The sequence below is a fragment of the Sarcophilus harrisii genome, chromosome 1 (assembly GCF_902635505.1).
Source record: "Sarcophilus harrisii chromosome 1, mSarHar1.11, whole genome shotgun sequence".
Taxonomy (NCBI): domain Eukaryota; kingdom Metazoa; phylum Chordata; class Mammalia; order Dasyuromorphia; family Dasyuridae; genus Sarcophilus; species Sarcophilus harrisii.
The window spans coordinates 87,877,876-87,891,795 of NC_045426.1; the positions used below are offsets into that span (position 1 = coordinate 87,877,876).

The 13,920-nt window shown below is 42.6% G+C and overlaps 1 protein-coding gene across 11 annotated transcripts in view; it reads right to left on the minus strand.

Annotated features, from left to right (window-relative positions):
• The window catches only part of OBSCN (obscurin, cytoskeletal calmodulin and titin-interacting RhoGEF), a 324,327-nt gene that overhangs the window by 34,508 nt on the left and 275,899 nt on the right, over positions 1 to 13,920 (minus strand). For all 11 annotated transcript variants that reach the window (XM_031960192.1, XM_031960208.1, XM_031960173.1 and 8 more), the window contains 5 exons: positions 11,524 to 11,653; positions 10,489 to 10,610; positions 6,717 to 6,829; positions 3,393 to 3,561; positions 1,386 to 1,467 (listed from right to left, as the gene is read on the minus strand). In XM_031960192.1, coding sequence (XP_031816052.1) covers positions 1,386 to 1,467; positions 3,393 to 3,561; positions 6,717 to 6,829; positions 10,489 to 10,610; positions 11,524 to 11,653 — 616 coding nt within the window. The remainder of the gene's footprint in view (positions 1 to 1,385; positions 1,468 to 3,392; positions 3,562 to 6,716; positions 6,830 to 10,488; positions 10,611 to 11,523; positions 11,654 to 13,920) is intronic.

The window sequence follows — 13,920 nt, forward strand, 5'->3', positions numbered from 1 at the left end:
ATAATAGGCAGTTAATATTTATAGAAAAAATTTGAGTGCATGAATGTTTTAAAAAGAACAAAGATGTATTCTTGTGTCTCTGATTAAAATCTGTCTGTCTGTAACCAAAACTCTTCTTTTAGTAATAATAACTAGCCTTTCTATAGCATTTTAAAACTTATAAATCACTTTATATAATCTTATTTATACCTCACAACAACCCCATGAGATTGCTGGGGTTTTGGGGCTGTGATTTCAGTTGGTGTAGAAAGCTCCTTATGTGTAATCCATACCATTGACAATTTTAGAGAGTTGCTTGGGACACTAAGAAGTTAAGTGATCTAAGTACAATAGACACTATTATTCCTGTTTCACAGATGAGGAAATTGAGGTTCAGAGGGCTTAAGTGACTTGTACATAATAATGTAGCTAGTAAGTGTGAGAGGTTGTATTTGAACTCAGATCTTCCTGACTCCAAAACCAGCATTATATTACCTTTGCCAGAAGAGATTGAAAACAGTAAATTATTCTTTATTCTGTCATAGATTCGGGGATCTTAATCTAAATGCATATATAATCATGAATACATACATTTCTTCCACTATAGGATTTTGCATTTTTCAAAGCATTTTTTTATATCCCTCATCTCACGTGACCTTCATAATACTTCCATTAAGCAAACTGGGAAGACTTTATTGTTCACATTTTACAGATAAGGAAAATGAGTCCCAGGGAGCTGATCTGACCTAGAATGCTAGTGGTAGACAGAATTTTTGGGATCTAATCTGACTCCATTTTACAGAAGAGGAAACTGAGTCCTTGAGCAGGCAACTCCTTGGCTAAGGATAATTTCAGAAGTCAAACTTCAAGGTCAGAGCCTGAACTTACATTCAGCAATCCTGACTCTTTCCATAACACCAGTTTAGTGTCGGACAGGGGACTGAGGCCAAAGTCTCCTGGCTTCCCATCCAGGCTCTTTCTATGACTGCTGAGATAGTGATTTATCCTAAACCTAAGTTTCTTTTCTTTTCTTTTTTTTTCCTAAAGCAATCGGGGTTAAGTGATTTACCCAGGGTCACACAGCTAGGAAGCGTTAAGTGTCTGAGGTCAGATTTGAACTTGGGTCCTCCTGACTTCAGGGCTGGTGCTCTATCTACTGCACCACCTAGCTGCCCCTGAACCTAAGTTTCTAAACACACTTTGACTGTATAAGAATTTAACTTCTCTAACCATATTCCCCCTCTCCACCTCCCTGTGTATCCATGCCCTGTATCTTTGTCAGAAGGGAAGTTTTTAAGGAACCCCACCATCCTTCCTAATTGGAGAAAAGTAGCCTTTACTAATGGAGGCAGCTCCTTTAGCATTTCAGAAACTCCATGAAACTCATAGGTCTGGGCCTTCGTTACCTTCCTATTTCTTCCTTGACTTCGTAGAAGGAGTGGAGTTTCCTTCGGTAACTCTGTCTCTCCGCTCCCTGCTCAGCTTCACCTTGGTTGAATAAAACAGAAGAAATTCCGTAAGACAGGGAATTGGGCACCAATGTTTACAGTCTTTCTTTTCTCCCCATCTAACTTCCAGATAACAATCGCTACCTTACTGGGCTGTGGGCTGTATGAGCAAGGACCTCAATCCATTCCCAGCCTTGGGTCCCAAGCCCCAGAACTGCTCTGCCACATTACTGGGTTCCCTCTGTCCCACAGCCAGTAATTTGTCAGGTCTGTGCCCTCTTCAGGCTTTCTGAAGCATTTGGTACTATCCGTCACCATGTGGAACCATAGCAATCATAGGATGTCAGAACTGAAAGCGGTCTTGAATAGACAAGACAAAATGTTAAAAAGCTGGAAAGGACCTTAGAAAACAGATCATAGAATGATAAAGGCAGAAGGACCTTTAAATCTTAAATTTAATCTTTAAATCTTAAAATCCCTCATTTTATAGAAGAAAAATTGAAGCTGGGGGAGGTGGGATTCACTTGCTCAAGGCCACACAAGGAGGATTAGAACTCAAGTCTCTGGGCAGAACCAAAAGAACACTGTACACAGCAACAACAAGATTATGTGATGATCAACTGTGGTGGACGTGGCTCTTTTCAACAATGAAGTGATTCAGGACTTCCATTAATCTTGTGATGAAGAGAGCCATCTGCGCTCAGAGAGAGAATTGTGGGAACTGAATGTGCAACATAGTATTTTTACTTTTGTTGTTGTTTGCTTGCTTGTTTTTTCCTCTCTTTTTTCCCTTTTTGATCTGATCTTTCTTGTGCAGCATGATAAACGTGGGAATACATTTAGAAAATTTGTACATGTTTAATCTATATTAGATTACTTGCTGTCTAGGGGAGGGGGGCATGGGAAATAGGGGGAGAAAAATATGGAACACATAGTGTTGCAAGAGTGAATGTTGAAAATGTCAGGTGTATTAGCATCCAAAATCAATTGAATCTGGTGATAAAGGCTAAAGACAATTAAAAGTTCTTTTAAAAGTTCTTTCTGGGGCAAGAGAAAGACCGAAGAAGTAATGAGATCACTTAGAATGGATGGAATGACAACAAATGAGTCCAAAAGACTCATGTGATCTTGGACTGCATTAAGGAGGATGCCATGTCCAGACTGAAGGTTCCAATGCTTCTGTTTGCTTTGCTTCAGTTAGATCATAGCTAGAGAATATAATTTGATTTGGCAATCTTTTAGGAAGGACATTGATGTTGTCAAGGGGCCATGGAAAGTATAAAGAGGAGGTGATTACGACGGTGGCAAGCCCCACTCAGAGAGACATCTTATGGGTTGTGCCAGGGCTGGTGTCAAGTTTGAAAGATGGTCATATGGAAGAGAGACAAGATTAATTCTGTTTGGTCTTAGAGGAGAGCAAAATGGTTCATGAAAGCTGCAGGAGGACAGGTTTCGGGCTCTTTGTAAAATGCCAAACCCAAACAATAACTTTTAAAAGATGAGAATTGTACAAACACAAAAGGTACAACCATTTAAAAAAAAAAAGTAGCCTCAAGAGGGAGAAATAGAGAGTGGATTCCCCATCAGTGGAGATCTTTGAGAGGAGACTAGATAATCCCTTATCAGAAGAAATATCCACTTAGATACAATAGCTTCTGAGGTTCTATCTAACTTTTGGCTTCTCTGGGTAAGGGATTCTGTTCACCAGAAGCAGGGGCCACCTTGTGGGAATCCATTGGGCTCCATGTGCATTGAGGGCTGAGTTGCATTACTGATTGTTGCCTCAGGATGGGAGTTGGCTGACCACTTGCCTCATACAACTGATTCCAGTTATGCCCTTGGCTCTGGATTCCTTTTCATTCCCAGCCTTGCTCCTCCTGCTTTAATTCAGTTGATCTGCTTGGGAAGGGCTGACCTCCCCTGGCACTTAACCACTCGCTCCTGCCTGCCCATCCGCCAACTCACCACCTTGAACCAGCAATTCTGCTTTGCATAAGACTTCGCCACCGACGTTCCTGGCCAAGCAGGTGTAGATGCCAGCGTCCTGCTGGGTAATGTCCTTCAAGACCAGGGAGTAGTTGGTGCCTTCTTGTTCTTGGAAGACTCGGGGACTGTTGGTCAGCAAGGTGCTGCCCTGGGGGTATGAAGTCAACATCAGTCCTGCCATTCTTTCTCTATTCCCATCAGCAAGTGCTCCATTGCTATTTACACATTCCCAGAGTTCACCAAACCTGTGGAAAGCTAGAGTTTGAATTCCTTAAGGGATTCGGTGGTATAAGAACTGAAACTATTACCAGCATTTAAAGTCTTCCACAGCCTAGCTCCAACCTACCTAGTCATTTGCATCTTACATTTCTCCCTCCTTGAGCCAAATAATCCCAGCAAACTGACCTATTTCCTGTCCTGTTTTTACCGATATCTTTTTTCTTATTGGCTTCCTCATACTATCCTCCTTTCCTCTCCTAGCCCACCTTCTACTAGTTGGGATTCTTCCACTCCTTCAAGGCTTCACTTAGACCTTTTCCCACCCATTTTCTCACCCCTCTTTCTCACCTCCTCATCAAATTTAACCTGGCTCTTTGGTGAGACCTTTTCTCTTCACTGATCTCCCTCTTTTTTATATCTTGGTCCCTTTACCCTGATTGAACTGTAAGTTCCTGGAGAGCAGGTTCTGTGTTGTACCTACCTTTATATCTCTTCAAGTACCTAACATAGAGCCTTAAACCCAGCACGAGTTTAAGAAGTGATTGTCAAACAGAATTACACAAGTCTGGCAAACCTTTATTCATTGACTACTATGTGCAGAAGTTGAAGAATGTATACTTTAGATAAGATCTGGTCCCTTTTCTCACAGAACTCAGGTTTAGTAGGGAATAAGACAGAAGCACAGAAAGCTATAAGAAACAATTATATAATTGCCACCCAGGGCTGGATATGATTTGAAGGTAAAGATTGTTATCAAAAAAAAGAGCTCAAGGAAGGAAGGCTTCCTAGGGGAAGTAACACTCTAGCTGAGCTTTCACAGAAGGATAAGACTTTAGCAGACAAAGGGGAGGATATTTTAGACAGAGAATTGTAGAAGTAAAGGCCCATAGATGGGAAGCCCAGTTTGGCTAAAGGCTAATATATATGGAGGAGATGCATGTAAAGCTTTAAAAAAATAGGATGTCACCAAATTGTGTAGGGTTTTAAAGACCAGATTAAAATCTGAACTTCACTCAGTAATCAACGGGAAATCAATGTAGGTTTTGGAGCCAAGGCATGGCAGCAACTATTTGTTTGCATTAAGAAAATTATCCCAGTAGCATATGAAGGACAGAGTTCAAGGGAAGGAGATGGGAGGCATCAAGATCTGGAAGGACATTGCTGTTATGGTCCAGATGGGTAATAAATGAGGATTTGGACCAGGGTAAGACCAGGCTTAAACTTCTGGTCTTGGTGTTCAAGGCTTTTTGGTTTCTGGTCCCACTTTGTTGGTTCTGACCCATTTCTCATGCTTCATGATGTTTCTTTTTCTCCAGGACAGTCAGGCTGCTTTCTTCAGTGTCCTCCCAAAAGGCAAGACTCAGACCTCCACCTCACTTGCTAGGCTCTCTGCCCCTGTCTTCTGTCAGAGCGATGGAAGGGAAACCTGCCTTTAGCACTTACAAGCTAGCTGGGTGACTGACCATGGACACAACCAGTTCACTTTCTCTATAATTTGAGAATGCTAATTCTCAGACTCCCTAACTTACAAAATTATTGTGAAGATAGTGCTTTGCAAACCTTAATACACTATGGAAATAAAAATGATTTCTATTAGAGTCAGTTATCCCTCAAGGCCCTATCAAATCTCACCTCCTTCATGAACACCCCCACCTGTGGGAATCTTTCTCTCCCTTGAGCTCCTAAAGCCCTTGCTGGCTATAGTAGCATTTATATGAGTTGACTTTTAAGATTTACAAAGCACTTTATATTTGGTATATTACTCAAACCTCAGAAGGCTGGTGTGGGTGCTGTTATTAAGCCCATTTTACAGATGAGAAAACAGGCTGAGAGCAGTTACATAATTGACCCAGGGTTACACAGATAGAAAATGTCTTAAAAGGCAGGGTCTTTTAAGAACTCAGATATTTCTGACTCAAACTCTGACACAGTATCTACCATACCACCAAGTACTCACATAGTAATTATATACTATCTTTATTGTTTAATATTGTTCAGTCATTTCAGTTGTGTCCCACTCTTTTTTGTGTCTCTATTTAGGGTTTCTTGGCAAAGATCCTGGATTTGCCATTTCCTTCTCCCACTCCTTTTGCAGATGAGGAAAATAGGGTTAAGTGACTTGCTCAGGGCCATAAATGTCTGAGCTTGGATTTGAATTCAGGTCATTCTAACTCCAGACCTGAAGTCCCACTTAGCTGTGTCCTCTAGCTGTTTCTGTTTAATTTTAGCCTTGATAAATGTAGACTGGGCATCCTCAGGCTGGGAACCTGCCTTTTCCTCTTTTTGTCTTCCTTACAAGATACTCTGACACAAGACTGGGCAAGAATTATTATTCCCATTTTACAGAGGAGAAACTGAGGCTCAGAGAAATAAAAAAAAGATTCTGTATCATATGGTTTGCAAGTGTCAGAGATGGGACTTGAAATCCAAGTTATGGGCTCTGGGTTATAGGATCTCAAACCCAGAAGGGACCACAAAGTGTTTCTCCTAACTCCCGAAGATCTCTAGTGAGGAGAAACTCATCACCTCCAAGTGTGATTAAACTTAACTTTGGGATAGCTTCAATTGCCAGGAATTTTCCTTACATGAAATAAAAATCTGACTTTTGGAAAATTTCCCCATTGCTCCTAGTTCAGCACTCTGGGGCCAAGTAGAATAAATTATTCCTTTTCTCTGTAACAGCCCTTTAAAGCTGAGAAAAGGAATCTAGTTCCTTCCCTAAGTCTTCTCTTCTCTAGGCTGAATGCTCTCCCTTTCTTTAGGTGATCCCTAAATGGCTTATTGTTCTAGGCCCTTCCTATCCTGCTTACCCTTTTCTGCAAACATTCCCACTAGCCAATGCCTTGGCCAGCTTTCAATTGACGATGGTATTCTTAACAGAATCTGGCCAAGGCAGAAATCCACAGGTTGAGTCCAAACATATCCAATACTCTGCACTGCAGCACGGTCCCTCTGCTAGGGTTACATTTGGTTGCTTGTATGCCCTCACTTTTCTCTATCATCCCCCCTAAGCATCTAAGCCCGTTGCTCTGGGCCCTGGTGACACTCTCCAGGGAGAGTCATTTTTGAAGATTGGGCTCTTACCTGGTACCAGCTCACTGTAGGCTGGGGATGCCCTTCAATGATTGCCTGGAACTTTGTCGTTTCTCCGGCTTGAGCCTGTATGTCTTCAATGGTCACCTGCATAGAAGGGGGTTCTGGAGAGAGATCATGAAGTTTGGTTAGTCCAGCCTGAGTGGCTGTGTGAGAGGGGCACAAGGAGAAGGAGTGAGGGTGGGCAGAAGTGTCAATGCAAGAAGGCAAACCAGACCATCAGGGTCCTGCAGTTTTGTGGGCTGAGGGGGTCTGTGAGAATCGCAGAAGATTCCAGTGAGAAGGATCCTTTTGAGGTTGTTAGTTCCAGCACCCTGACTTAGACTGGTGATTTTCAAACTCACCCAAAACTGAGGGTTAACTCCCTAGGGGAAGAGAGAATAATGATTTTTTTCATTATACCTTGATGGACCAATTGCCTGGTGACCATTATAATGTGAGAAAGTCCCCAGTTCCCATGCAAGGAAATGGTAAAGGAGACGGCCTTACCCGGGTAATTGTTACCGTAACAATTGGATAACAGACCCAGCAGTTGGTCTAAAAGGACCGTTCCTATCATTGTATAAGTTACCAGGGTGAGGGTAACCAAAGGGTCTCAAACCCTCTGGTCAGTTAGGGGGTGTCTACCCCGGCATGTACAGATTCCCCCTAAGGGAACGGGCAGGTGATAATGGGTTTCAATGGTCACAGAAGCAGGGGAAGCAGGTGTTGTGGAGTGCTTAGAGCTTGGTTAGACATCCAAGACACCAAAGTCATCCCCTGCACCTCGAGCCCTCCCCAGTTGTACTGATTCTATCTTGCTACTGGACAATGATGGCTTTAGAAAGGAGAGTGAGGCTGATGATTTCATGCAACTCTGCCTCATTTAAATCCAATTTATGTGTGAATCAAAAGACATTCCACGCCACTTTACCACTTCTACCTTTGCTTCCATCTGAACTGCCTTAGCAAGGTTCTGAAGATCACCTGATAGGAAAGATAGCAGACACTGAGGTCCTTTCTCCAACTCTGCTGCGAGGAGTGCAGCTCCATGGGGCCGGCCATGCTGTCCAAATGCCAAACGAGCACTTACCAAAAAAAGTGATCTTATGGAGAACTCCCACAGGGCAAGTGCTCACAAGGCGTTCAGAAAAAGCAACACCAGGACACTCTCGGGGGCTCTGAACTTTAGAACGTGTATGACACAGGAGACACCAGCCCAGGACCCGCCAGCATGGCGTACCCTCACCAGAGAGGGTGCTGGCTCTATGAGCGAAGAATTAGACTGGCCCAAAGGAGACACAAGATGCGCAAAGCTAGAGACTCTATCCCGAATGTTCATGAGGACCGTCTGTGTCTGACCTGTGGCAAAGCATTCCGAGCTCCCTTGGTCTGATCAGCCACAGGTGGATACATGGAGTTCCTATATGTCTGACTGCGGCTGGTCAGACCAACATGAGCTCGGAACGATGGGCCACATGTGGCTCGTCCCTAACACAGTGATGTCATTTTGATCCCCTCCGAAAATGGACAACAACAGAATGAGTTTTTGGCCTTTCCCCTTATCTCTTCTTCTTAGATGGGGAGCATGCTCTTATTTTGATGATAAATTCTATCATTTGCATTCAAAATGATGCCTTTTTCTCACTTAACTGATCCATCTCTTTCTCGGCTGCTCCTTCTCCTCTGAACTGTTTTACTTTTCTATCCTAAGATGTTATAGAATGCTGCTGAGTGGGTCTGAAAAGTTATAGAAATCAAATCTCTGTCCCAAGAATCTGAATTTGTTATCAATGAGAGAAGATTTCTTAGCCTGCTAATAAATCACTTTACTTTCAGTCTGGCCTCCTACCTGTATCTTAAAGTCATTGGACCCCAGTGAAACAAACACCTCTCTCAAGAGATCAAGAGAATCCTTAACAACCATTTTGTTTTTGAGCTCTCTGTGAATGGAGATGCCACATATACCCACACTCATTCCAGGGAAAGGTGCGTTGAATATTTCTGACTCCAGCCTGCGGTTCCACTGTGAATTCTACTGTAACACAAGGTGGGCAGGGGCTAAGCTAGCTGGAAGTACTGGAACCCTTAGGGGAAAATGTAAGACTGGCCGCTTCTGTGCTTTGAATCCCCTTTCTACAGTTACAGAACATGTCCTTAACTTACCTTCTAATAAATTGTTAGAACTAAGAGGCAGCTTAGAACCGGAATGGCAGAACTGGATGACCTTAGAAGATAGAATGGTGAGGGAGGGATTTGGGGTATAGAATGTCAGAGGTGGGAGGGACCTTAAAATGTGGAATGTCAGAACTTGGACAGACTTTAAAGGCCATCTAGTTCAATTCCCTAATCTTATAGGTGACGACACTCAAGCCTGAAGAAGAAATTTTATTTGCCCAAAGTGAAGTTGCAGAACCAACATTTAAGCTCGGACTTTCTGGTTCTAAGTTTAATGCTCTTTCCATCATGTCAGCAACCCTGAAGCTCCTGGGTGTGATAATTAAGGCATATGTAGGTTAAAACAACTAATGGTAAATAATGATAGAATACTGGCAAGTCACAAGTATTTCAGAATCTCAATTTTCTTATACGTAAAATAAGTGTAATAATAATCATACTACTTACTTCACAGGGTTAATGTGAGGAAAACCCTTTGTGAGCCTTACAGCACTATATAAATATGAAACACTGTCATCATTAGGGTGGTGGTAGGAGGGAGTTACAGTGTAGTAGTAATGTAAAAAGGACACTGGATTTGAAGGGAGGACTTGGGTTCAAATTCTGACTCTGGTACTTTCTTATGATTTCCTTATCTGTAAAATGAAGAACTGGACCAGATGATCTCTAAGGATCTCCATAGCTAAATTTTATATCGCCTTGTTGTTTTTCAGTCATTTCAATCATATGTCACTCTTTGTGATTCCATTTTGGGTTTTCTTGGCAGAGATACTGGAGTATTTTGCCATTTCCTTCTCTGGCTCATTTTCCAGACGAGGAAACTGAGGCAAATAGCGACTTGCCCAGGTCACACAGCTAGTAAGACTCAGAGGCTAGATTTGAACTTGGGAAATTGGGTCCTCCCAAGTCCAGATCCAGTGTTCTCTCCCCTATGCTACCCAGCTGCCTAATGAATGTTCAATTGAATTGAATTTGTTGAACAGAAATAAGGATTTATGGGAGAGAGGCTATTTGGTTCAGGGGACCTGGGAGTCGGGGCAGAGGAGTTCAGGTTTTGGTTTTGCTGTTACTTAAATATGATTTTGAGCAAGTTACTTCCTTTTCCTGTACTTCAGTTTCCCCAACTGTAAAATCAGTAGTTTGGATTAGATTATCTCTAAGATTCATTCTATCCTATAGTCTCTGTTTTTAAGGTTACTTCTAGATCTAAGATTCTACAGTTTATCATTCCATGTTTCAAGGTCCTTTCTAACTAACATTCTACATTTTACATTCTAAAGAACTCCCTTCCTCCCTTCTTTATCCTTTAAGTCTGATATTTTATATGCTAAGATCTCATATGGCTCTGGCATTCTGTATTCTACAGGCCCTTCCAGTTCTAACATTCTACGTTCTGTGGTCTAAAGTCTTTCCCAGCTTTGATATTTTATGATCTAAGTTTCCTTTAAATTCTGACATTAAATTTTGTTATTGTACCATATGGGCTATCCAACCGGAGAGACAAGAACTATCTTTGAGTCATCAAAGGTCAATAGAACAAGACTTGGAGACAATCAGGGCCCGAGACAGAAGGCGGTTCAACACCCCACCCCCATCCCATCCTTACTTGTGATGCTCCCATCTCCAGTCTGATAGATGCAGGTCCTTTGTGTAGTCTCAACATAGATGTGCCTATGGATATCCCAGGCTTCCTCAGTCTCGCTCTTTGGCCAGGTTGTACCCTCCATCCTGCAGACACAAGGACAGAGATGTAGTGAGCCTCCGAGACCTATTATCAAGCCTGGCCTGTCCTCAACCCGCCAGAGAAATAGTACAGTCAGTGGTGACAAGTGGATGATGGCAGCGAGGGGGAGGTCTGTTGCTGCAGGGGAAAGCCAAAAAGTCAGCGTGATCACCCAGTCCTAAGGCTGAGTCTGACCTTGGGAACAGGGGAGCAGTGGACTGTGGGTACTAAGGGAACAGGGGACCATTCGAATCGCTTCTTAGACTAACTTTCAGCACAGACCCATTGTTCCATCCCCCTGGAACCCTATTTTCTATTTCGAGGTTGTTTTGTTTCAACAGACCCCCGTTTAAGTCTCCTTCCCTCACCCCTATTCCCAATGAAACTTCACTTAAGCCTTTCCTCACATCTTTCCCCATTAGATCTGCTGCTCTTCCCCAAGAGTCCAACTTCAGGCTGGATTACCCAGCCTTTCTCCCTGTCTCTGCCAAGGGGGAGAGGTACAGAAAAAGGAGAAAATCTTGGGGTCAGGCAGTCAAAGCCTAAAGCAGCTCCTGAAAAGGGAAGGTGGGCAGAAGTGAGAATCACTCCTAGACCATTTTGAGTCCTTCCACCTACCAATGGGCTCACACATGAAAGGTGTTTATCACATTTCATATACTGTCACTGAACTGAATGAATAATCTCATGTCCTCCATTGCACATGGACTGGGGGGACTGGGGACCCTGCCATATTTTCTGCAGAGCCAGCTCTCCAAGCAAACCGAGCCACAAATACTCTGTGCTCTGTTCCCTCTCCAGTTTTCTGGAAGCATGCTGGAAGGACAACAAAGGAGTTTATCGACGGCATCCCCCCTTCTCAGCCTTAGCCCCAGATCAAAAAAGAACAATCAGTCCTGGGCTGGGAGTAGTGGTTACCGAATAGGGATGGTACGCTCCTGGGGGCCACTGGCTGCCGCCGTCTCCTCTTTCTTGCTGGTGCTTGGGGCAGGCTGGGGGCCGCTCCAGTCTTCATGGGGTAGCTTTCCAGAGCCATCACATGCCCTATCTGATGGAGATAATAAGGTTATATGAGACCAAATGACGTGGGCCCAGGAGGGACAAAGCTTGAACCTGATCCAGAGGGCTGCCAGGGAGCTCCTGGAGAAAACTGTTCCAAAGGGGTAGAGATACATTCCTAAAAAAGGACAGGGAAAAGGTTAGAATCACTTTCCAGAGTCTGAGGGGTGTGAGGTACTACAAACTTAACAAATCTGAAGTGGCTACAGGGGAGAAGAGATGGGAGACTAAAGGGTGGGCACAGCTCAAACTGGATAAAGAGAGCGATTGTGAAATTTTCTGAGTGAGCATTTATACCTCAGAAATTGGAAAATACTGTGATCAAGTCTTGCTTTATTGTTATGTTGGTTGTAGAATCTTAACAAAGTGAAGGAGATGAGGCAGCTAGGTGGGGCAGTGGATAAAGCACTGGCCCTGAAGTCAGGAGGATCTGAGTTCAAATCTGATCTCAGGTACTTAACACTTCCTTGGCTGTGTGACCCTGGCAAGTCACTTAACCCCAATTGCCTCAGCAAAAAAAGAAAAAAAAGTGAAGAAGAAAATGTTAATAATTCAAGTTGAACTTAAAAATGTGCTGTGAAGAAATTTTTTCCCCTCTTTGGAGAGCTGGTTGTTAAACATTTACCACTACACTATTAGCTGGTAGTGAGATTCTTTCTGGGAAAGCATAAGGGAGACTCGTCCTGGAGATGGAAGGCACTACTAAATGATTTTCAGAGGGCCCTCTCATATGAAGGAATAGATGTACCTCTCTTAGTTGATCTACAGTTTTGTCAGTTCATATGGTATTGTGCCAAGACTGGGTGGTGCAGTGGATAGTGTGCCCTAGTCCCAGAGTCAGGAAGACCTGAATTCAAAATCTGTCCTGATATTAGCTGTGTCTGGCAAGTCACTTAACCTCGTGTGCCTCAGTTTCCCCAATTGTAAAATGAGGATAATAATAGCACTTATCTCCCTGGATTGTTGAGAGAATTAAATGAGGTAATATTTGTCTGCTGTCTATTTATTAGGCATTTAACAAATTATTGTTTCCTTTCCTTTAATCCTTTACAGCTGATGGAACACTTTATGTTCATTATTTGAGACTCACAACAAGTCTATCAGATGAGGGCTGGTATCATTATTTCCATTTTATAAAGGAAAAATACCTCTAAAGGACTTAGGTGAATGGCTTTTAAGTTTCCACCAAATGAAGATTCTAATACTGTTCTTGTGATTCTAAAACTAGTGGACTTTCCACTTATACTACAGCCGTTTTTTGTATATAGCAGTGGCGTCAGGGTCTATGGAGGTATTTAGGATTATTTTAAGCAGTGATGCAGGAGGCAGAGAGCCAAGCCTGGTGCCGGGAAACCTGAGTTCAAATCCAGGCTCAGACAGTTAACCATCTGTGTGACCCTGAGTAAGCCATCTGGCCCTGTTTGAAGGCAAACCCCTCTAGTATCCTTGCCAAATGGAGTCACCAAGAGTCAGGCACAACTGAAATGACTGAACAACAACAAACCCCAGTTATCTAGACATTTATAAGTTCTTCTCTCTTCTCCGTCTACTATCAGTTCTTAGCATCATCAAAGTTGATGCCTTATTTTATAAATATTTATGAAGCTCTGACTATGTGCTAGGAACTGAACTAAGTGCTGAGGATACAAAGAAAGGCAAAAATATGGTTCCCTCAAGAAGCTTGTATTCTTACCCATTGGTAAGGCAACATTAAAACAAAAAAGCATATGCAAGAGAGATACAGATTAGATAAAAGGTAAATATCAACATGGATCTACCTTTCCTCAGAAGTGAAATGCATAGGCTTTGTAACTGAACTTTTCCTCCAAATTTAGAAACCTTTTCCCACTTCTTTCTGGATCCCTATTATAGGCAATTTGGACTTTGTGAAGTATGATCCTCATATTGATGGGGCTATTGCCATTCTGGCTATTGTTGTTCAGTCATTTTCAGTAACGTTCGATGCTTCATGTCACCATTTGGAGTTTTCTTGGTAAAGATACTGGACAGAGGGGAAACAACTTGCCTAGGACCACTTAACTAGTGTTTGAGGATGGATTTGAATGCAGGTCTTCTTGACCCTGGGCTCAGCACTCTACCCAATGTTCCACCTAGCTACCTCTATATAAAAAGAGATGAAAATTATAATTAGGTTAATCATGACCCTGAGTTAATAAATGAGTTACACCATTCAGTTTCCTTTGTTTTAAACACAGTTATATCCATTTGAAAAATATATCCCCTTTAGATGGTTAA